The sequence below is a fragment of the Microtus ochrogaster genome, linkage group LG2, assembly GCF_000317375.1.
Source record: "Microtus ochrogaster isolate Prairie Vole_2 linkage group LG2, MicOch1.0, whole genome shotgun sequence".
NCBI lineage: Eukaryota > Metazoa > Chordata > Mammalia > Rodentia > Cricetidae > Microtus > Microtus ochrogaster.
This window is the reverse complement of record NC_022028.1, coordinates 8,695,245-8,704,247: the sequence shown is the minus strand read 5'-3', so window position 1 is coordinate 8,704,247 and position 9,003 is coordinate 8,695,245. Positions and strand designations below refer to the sequence as shown.

Below are 9,003 nucleotides of genomic sequence, written 5' to 3'. Positions count from 1 at the left end.
CCACACACAGGGGAGGGTATTTCACGACACTCCCCTATCCTCTCTACTCTCTTCTTCAACCCTCCAGGTTCTAAAATCATCACGTCTGACAGCATAGTGTAGGGAAAATGTCACCGTGGACTTGAGGCAGGGCAGCAGAACTTCATCCCACAGTAAGCACGAAGAGGCGTGATCTTCACTGTCACGTGACTGCATTGCTGCTCGCAGTGAGCGGGGCATTGGTTTCAGCCTTATGTGTCATGTTTCTAAACGCTTCCCACAGATATTGATCCCAGAAATGGAATCCCAAAGTTAACACCAGGGGATAACCCATACATGTTCCCAGAGCAGAGTAAGGAGTTCTTCAAAGCAGGAGCAACTCTGCCACCAGTCAACTTTTCACTGTGAGTGCGTGCTCATTCCAGGGGAATTTTATTAACTGTAAATTAATTCTGCTATATGTAAATACTTAATGTATCATTTATTTTAGCTATGTCTTTACTGGATCTCTCTGGCTGAACCCAAAGCTCGACATTTTGGCCAGGCCAGCTGGCCACTGAACTCCTGGGATTTGCCTGTCTCTGTCCCCTAGTGCTGGGGTTACAGGTACACACAGTTGTGCCTGGCTTTTATGTGGGTTCTGGGGACTTGAAACTCAGGTCCTATTGCTTTCATAGCAAGTTTCATACCTACTGACCCATTTCCCTAGTCCTTGTATAGAAATTATTTTTAAAGGGGTGGACAGCAATAAGATATGATGGAGTGACAAATTCCTTTGAAAGTTCATCTTTAGTTAATTTGTGCCTATACACAATTGTGGAATTGAAATAATAAAAGACATGAGAGGGGCTGGGGATAGAGCTTCTTGGTGGTACAGACATAGGCAAGGCCTTAATTTCAACCTCAATACAACAACAACAACAAAAAAAACCCACTATCCTTTCAAGAAGCGCATGCACACACATGCATATATACACATATGTATATATACATATATGTTATATATAATGCATCACTGGAAGGAAACAATTTGGGGGAAGGAAGCGGAACAGTGGGGAGGGAGTATGAGAGGGCGATGGAGGGTTGACTATGAGCCAGCTCCAATGATACATATGTAGAGAATCCCATTATGTAGTACTTTTAAAAGCTGATAGACAAAGAAGGGGTTGTTTGTTGGTCTGATTTCTATTACCACATACTTGAAGGCTTAGGTGCTTCCATACCCAGTCTGATTGCTAGTGATGAGTATATGGGTTGGTATTAAATGTGGAGGCGAATTTAGGAAAATACGATCAAAGAGGAGAGTCATTCAACTAGGAGGAAAACAGCTGTCGTGTTATATTGAAAATGGTTAGAAAACTAGTCACGTGAGAGTCAGTGGTCTTGATGAAACACAACAAAAAATTAAACGCAATTCCCTGTGTGGTTCTGAAGCCCACATTTGAGGACTGACACCAGAAGGTGGGGGTGGTTTTGGAAAGGGTGACGTGTTGCTCTCCATGCTTTAAGAGGTCATTGCAATCTCATGGGTTTTTTTTACTGTTTTTTTCCCCCTAGGGTTCCTTATGAGAAAAAATTTGATACATTTATTCCACTGGAGCCTCTTCCTCAAATCCCCAAGTGAGTTTTCTCACCAAGTTTTCTATGGTCCGATCTCTGAGAAAATGACACCCTTTTCTCCCACGGAGGAGCCTGCAGGCTGCCAAACCATGGGGACCGTTTAAGTGTCCCAGCAGCAGGGTCGGTGCAGTTGGAGAGACACACAGCGGTCAAGGGTCTGTGGCCTCTGGCAATGGAGGGGGACAAATTCTACATATGACACCAGCTAACTGACAGGCGCCAAGGTGTGCTTGGGTATGCACAGGAGGGGCATTTACACGGAGCAAAAAGACTAACAACACTGTGTTCTCAAGAGCCGTATCACATTAGAGTGTTCTGGGAAAAACAAGCACATGTTTGATGCCTGCAGCTGGGGAACTGGTTGGAGCTTCAAAACCAAAGGGAAAGCCAACAGAACACCGTGTATTGGAACAGGACTATTCCTGTTTTTATACTAAAATAAAAAAAAAGATGTGTGCATGGAGGTGCACATGCTGTGTGTTAGGAGTTGGTTCTCCCCTACTCTGGGCATCTCGAGGACTAAGCTCAAGGTTGCATACTTGGCAGCAGGAGTCGTTCAGTGCTCCTAATTCCATGCTTATAGAATTAAATAGTTTTAAATAAAAAAATTACGCGTGTGGGTACTTTGCCTGCATGTGTATCTGTATACCATGTGTATGACCAATACCCAGAGACACCAGAAGAGGGTTTTGGATTCCCTGGAACTGAATTTACAAATGGTTTCAAGCCACCATGTGGATGCTGGGAGTCAAACCAGGGTCTTCTGCAAGAGCAGCCAGTGCTTTTAACTGCTACGGAGCCATCTCTCCAGGCCCCTGATTTCACACTTTTGCTCTGGCCGTCTGAAGCTCATGCATTTATTTACCTCTCCTCTCTATTTTGTACTCCTGTAAGTACTGTGTTGAAATAAGAGTGGCGGGGCTGCGTCCCCGGCACCTGGCCGCCCACATGGCTAGCTTAGCTTATGCCCCGAAATAATTACACGGAAACTGTATTCTTTTAAACACTGCCTGGCCCCAATAGTTCCAGCCTCTTATTGGCTAGCTCTTACATATTAATCTAACCCATTTCTATTAATCTTTGTAGCCCACGAGCTGGCTTACCAGGAAAGATTTTAACCTGCATCTGCCTAGAGTGCGGGAACCATGGCGACTCACTGACTCAGCTTCTTTCTCCCAGCCTTCTGTTCTGTTTACTCCACCCACCTAAGGGTTGGCCTATCAAGGGGCCTAGGCAGTTTCTTTATTCCTTAACCAATGAAATCAACAGATTGATATATGACACTCCCACATCAGTACGGTGAGGTGGGTGCGTGTTCCCGAGTCTCACACACCGGGATGCAGTGGGAGTACCAAACCTCAGAGCTCGGGGAATAAAAGCCTTTTATTTTACTTGGTACCTCTCATGCCTTCATTATGCTTCATTATTCCCTGTAACATATAATTAGGCTTCTCATGTCTGTACTTTATTTTTTATAAACACTATTCTAGAATACTTAAAATACCACCAACCATCTAATCTTTGCATTCCACCCAACTGTTTGAGTTTTTGTAAATATATTTGTATGTATAAATCATAAAATACCAAGCAGGATGGTTTTTCTAACATATTATATTATATTATGTTATATTATATTATATTATATTAATTTTTTGGTTTTTCAAGGCAAGGTTTCCCTACGTAGCTCTGTCCCAGAATTTGCACTGTAGACCAAGGTGGCCTCGAACTCACAGAGATCTGCTTGCCTCTGCTTCCCAAGTGCTAGGATTGTATTTTTCAAAGAAAAAGCACTACAGACTAGGGTGCTCTTTTGTACTGGGGCCAATCTATGAATCAAGAGACTTGGGCTTCCTTCATGGCAATTTGACCTGGAAGTCATCTGCCCAACTGATCGTGTCAGGAGGCTAAAGGGCTCCAGTTTCAGGAGCTGGATCTACTACTCAGTGTTTCTTAGATTCAGCTCCCACTCCCTCAGAGCACAGTAGTTGAAAAATCTTATCTAGAGACTATTTTTTGTTTTTTACTTCTTTGACAGGGTCTCATGTAGATCAGGTTGACCTCAAACTCACGACACAGTCAAGGAAGACCTAGGCATCATCATGCCTGGTTTATGTGGTGCTGGGAATTAAGCCACAGCTTCCTGCTTGCTTCAAAAGCAACCTTCCAACTGAGCTACACCTCCAGCTGGCACTAGTACTTTTTTTTTTTTTTGGTTTTCTAAGACAGGGTTTAGACACATCAGCTTCCCAAAGCTGGGGTGGTAAACATGCCAGCATGAGGTGGGCTCTCAGGGAACTGAGACAGGCAGAGACAGCTGTCAGAGTCACATTCATCTTGCGGTCAGAGAACACTGTAGGTGTGCACTAAAGCAACCCAGAATGAGAAAACCTTTAAACAGATACAGTAAAAAATGGGTACAGACAGTCATAGAAAAAATACACAAAGTCGTTAAAAATAACAAAGTTGTTAAAGAGAGAGTAAAGCAATAAAAAAAAAATAAGCCACATAAAGTTGGGAAATACACAGGGTGTCTGGGTCCTGTATGGTGCTTCGTTGACTTTGAATTTTTAAATGCTAATGTACAAAAAACCAATAGCTGCTAAGAGACACTGGATTATAGAAATTGATAATTAAACCTATATATTTTAAGAATATCTTAACTTCACAATGGAAGTCAGAAAATATGTTGCATTGGGGGACAGGTTATGCTTTTGTTTCCATAGGAAACAAAAAGCTATGGTTCTCTTCAAAATCAATTAAGATCCAGTTTGATTGGGAGAGACCTCCTGAAAATCTTGACTACAGACATAAAAAAGGAAACCAAGACAGACTACAGGACAGGTAATGCATATGCTGATCCCTCTACATGGGAGCAGCTGTGAGACTGGATGAGACATGATAGATCCTGTTGGCTACAGAGTCCTCATGACTTATTATTACATGACATTCTTTCATATGGCATGGATAGAGGTTTGGTTATACAGTCCAAACAAACTTATAAAGTTGACAGCTCAAACATGAAACAAAAAATCATCTGTAGCTGACTTGTATACACTGCACATTCCATATGTTTGTTAACACACACACACACACACGTATGTTACCTTTAAAAGTTTATGGGTTTTCAGAAAAAAAGAACTAGACACCAATAAAGACAAGTATCCCAGGTGATCCAGCTTCTCAGAATGCCTTTTCTGTTGCAGTTTCCTTTAAATTCTGCATCAGAACAACTTCAAAGCTGCTAGCTGAGATGGTTCAGCCTCACAGACTATCCAGCCAGAACTTCAGATAAACCTTGCACTTTTCCATTACAGCAAGACTAGACAAGCTAGCTCTCCCTGGACTTGACCATTATCCCATTTTTTAGGGTTCCCTAAAGATGCTGTTGCCCCCAGATAACAGGAAGCAGAACAGAGGATACAATACCCACATTCCCAAGAAGTAGGGTGGATAGTTTTAGTCGTTCAATGGATTATGGATGTTTATTGTTTAGGGGGATTGGTTACAAATTGCTGTTGGTCATAGTCAGATGAAAAGCTGAATAAAGGAGATTAGATTAAGGATCTCTTTCTGAAAGGAAAAAGGGGGATATAGTACAGAAATGATGGGATAAAAGGGTGGATTGTTGAGTCTGCTTTTGAATAACCACTAATCTCAAATATATTACATTGGTGTGGATATATATATATATATTTTTGGTTTTTCAAGACAGGTTTCCCTGTAGCTTTGGAGCCTGTCCTGGAACTTGCTCTGTAGACCAGGCTAGCCTCAAACTCACAGAGATATACCTGCCTCTGCTTCCCAAGTGCTGGGATTAAAGGCATGTGCCACCACTGCTTGGCACTATGGATTTTTGTATATTAATACAAATTTAAGGCTTTTTGTTATGCTGTATATATGTTTCTACTCTTGTTTAAGGCGTTGTGCCTATGCAGCTCATTTAAAAATATAAAGTAAATTTCTAGTCCTTGAAAGTTATTATTACAAACTATTTAGGATAATTAGAGAAATACAGGTTAGTAGCTAGTCATCTAACAATCAAATTTGTGGCCACGTTAGGTATGTTTTCAGAGTCAGAGATATACTTTAGATATGAAGATGGATTTCAAACACTTAAGAGACCTATAGAATATGACATTAAAGATGTTTTAATAGCATAAGGTTTTTCATGACAGTGAGACACATATACTCTTGGCAGCACCAATTTACTTCAAAAAAGGATGACAGGCATCAAAGAACCTCCATATGGAGTTTGCCTTCAATGTAGCAAAACTAATCATTTGGGTGAAAAACTGTCCTTTCCTTGACTGTCCAATATGCTGTCCAAATTGGACGAGCAGGACACAAAAGAAGGTAACTGCCAAACTTTTCCAAGACAGAGTAGGACAGTCCTTCAAAATTCCTGCCTCATAAGAAAGTCTGTCAGATATTCTAGGCCTGTAGGCTCAATATGGATACCCCAACATTACAGAGGAACCTTGGGTGACAGTCTAGGCAGCCAGATGTCTGTCATTTATATAGTTTTAGAAATTGCTTACTTTGCACTTAGTATTTACTCAGGTAATATATCCTTCTTGGGTCTCTGATGGGGATTGAAGACTAGATGGTATACAGTTTTCTTTGTTGACAAATTCAGAAAAAACTTACATAAGAGATATAAAGTTTATAAGGTTGAGCAACATAGAAGCTTAAGCTATTTATCTAAGAAGATATTTTTAAGTCTAAAAAGATATTTTTAGGATGGCAATAGGAGTTATGATAGAAAATGGTTTAGGTGTAAAACTTTGGATTCACTAAGATAGGATAGATAATAGAGTATTTTCTCTGTATTTGCCAAATATATATGAGCTAGACATTGTGAATATAATTCTTACTTGATAATTGTTCTTATTGTATACAGTTTTACTGGGTTAGAGTTAAAACCTTTCCTTTTTATTTAGACAAAAGGGGGAAATATTGTGGGATATTTATGCACTGTGTGAAGATATATTGCTGTTGACTGGTTTAATAAAGAGCTGAATGGCCAGTAGCTAGGGAGGAGGTATATGTGGGACTTCTGGGCAGAGAGAGAAAGTAGGAGGAGATAATCAAGGCATGAGGAGATGCCAATGAGACATGGAGGGAGTCAGACATACAGAATGAAAAGAAGGTAGAAAGCCACATGGTAAAACATAGGCTAATAAAAGCAGGTTAGTTTTAGGTTATAAGAGCTAAATGGGACAAGGCCAAGCTAAGGCTGAGTTTTCATAATTAACAGCAAGTTTCCATGTCATTATTTGTGGGCTGATGGTCCAAAGGAAAGTCCTACTACACTTTACTCACTGAGCTATCTCCACAGCTCCAAGGTGGAGGCCTCTTTCATTTTGTGGTGTGCAGTGTCTTACCCATCGGTGGTGTTTGTAAAGTTAACCCGGCATCCATTCAAACTCAGCAGGATTGTGTTCTTCCTCCAGCTTGCCTTTCTGGGAGAAGGAGAAGGCCAACAACTTGAGGAATGAGATAAAAGAAGTCCAGGAGTTGGATAACTGGCAGGCACCGCCACCCTTCCTACACAGTGTTTTCTTCTCTGGTAGGTTCAAGAAATCTCAAAAAAAATATAAATTCTGGAGTTCAGAAGAGCAGTCTTTTGGGGGGCTTCATCTGGAGCTCATAGATGGCAGAGCCTCTCCTGGAGTGGGTGTGTCTTCTGCTCCAAGGGTCCTCTGGCAGAGGTCCTCACATACATTCATGGAGCATGTGTTGGTTGAGAGCTGTTGATTTGTAAGGGAACACTCTTTAATGCTGTACCTCTATCCACAGGTGCTTTCATCCTTCCAAGACATCCCTGAGCAGAAACGAACCCCCAAGCATGCACTGACTGACCTCCAGCCAGCCTCTGCCATTGCTGGGTTTTTCCTACTCTTTGTTTTTGACATTGTCTCTGTCCTAAACCATTAATTTGACTCTAATGAGGAGTCATTATTATTTGCTTTGTTTAACTCTCAACTGTGAAAACTTGGAAAATGTACAGAGAAGTTGTACAAATCATAAAGTAGACATCACCATATCTTTCATCTAGATTCTACCATTGACAGCGTTTATCCCAGATCTTGCTCTCTCTCTCTCATGTTTTTGGCCCACTTGTGAGCTAGTGAAACACATAATCCTTTCCACCTCAGCCCTCATACCTCAAGCATGTGTCTCTTAAGTGGTGGGTACTCTGCACCCAGTATATGCAAGTTTTATTTAGCACTGACAGCAATTACAGTTCACATTTATTCCGAAGAATGCCTGAAGGTCATTGCTAACAGGCAGACTCCTCAGACCGCTATGACAAAATACTAGAGACTGGGTAGTTTATAAACAAAAGGAATTCTTAATTATAGTTCTGGAGGCCCAGAAGTCCAAGTTTAAGATGCTGGCGGATTTGGTATCTGGTAAGGCACTGCCTTCTTGCAACTTAAGGGAAAAGGTTTATTTTGACTCACAGAGCCAGAGGGCTACAGTCAGCCATAGTGGAGAAGACACAGCAGCAGGCAGGGAAGGCACTGAGGTAAAAGCAGGAGGATGGCTGATCACATTGTATCCACAGTACAAATGTGAACAGGGTATAAAGCTAGGAGGCCTGCTCCCAGGGACCCACTTCCTTCCCTGACGCCCCCCTCCTAAAGGACTAATCCCCTCCTGAAAGCATTACTTGAGACCAGAACAGCATTACTTTTTACACGGACACTTGATCACTTTTCACCTTTTGTTATGCCAGGCACTGTCAAAATCCTATCAAGTTTGCTTGCTTGCTTTCTTCCATTGACAGGGTTTCTCTGTGTAGCCCTGGCTGTCCTGGAATTCAGATATTTGCCTGCCTCTGGGTGATAGTGATGCAAACCTCTAATTAATTTTCCACGTCTTTGTGTTGGAGACTATATTAGTTTCATTTCTCATTGTTGTATCAGATGAGAAGCAACTTAAGGTTTATTTTGACTTACAGTTTGAAGTGATAGCCTATCATGTCAGGAAAAGTATGACAACAATAATATGAAGCAGCTGGCCATACTGTATCTACAACTGTGAAAGGAGAGAGAGAGAGAGAGAGAGAGAGAGAGAGAGAGAAGAGGTTTTTCAGCTGGAATTCTCATTTTTATTTCATCTGTGACCCCAGCCCATGGGATGATACTGCTCACATGCAGGGTGGGTTTTTCTTCTCCATTAAATGTCTCTGGAAACACCCTCAGAGACATAGACAATCTTCTAAATCTATCACCACAATATGGTCAATAACCACAGGGCCATATCCAAACTATAGCAATACTAAACTTCAAAAATCCATAAAAGATTTATGGGTATTCAGTAGCATCCACAGTGCTTTCCAAATTTATGGTGTGAGATTAGTTTGGTAAGACTGTTTCCTTTTGATCTTGAACGTTT

General features: G+C 41.3%; 1 protein-coding gene across 1 annotated transcript in view; it reads left to right on the top strand.

The window, feature by feature from the left end:
* Window positions 1-8,645, top strand: part of Spats1 (spermatogenesis associated serine rich 1) — a 26,118-nt gene extending 17,473 nt beyond the window's left edge. The window contains exons 6-9 of the mRNA XM_013350981.2: window positions 263-383; window positions 1,537-1,599; window positions 7,053-7,168; window positions 7,399-8,645. Of these exons, the coding sequence (XP_013206435.2) occupies window positions 263-383; window positions 1,537-1,599; window positions 7,053-7,168; window positions 7,399-7,427 (329 nt within the window). The 3' untranslated portion in view covers window positions 7,428-8,645. The remainder of the gene's footprint in view (window positions 1-262; window positions 384-1,536; window positions 1,600-7,052; window positions 7,169-7,398) is intronic.
* Window positions 8,646-9,003: the final 358 nt, after the last annotated feature.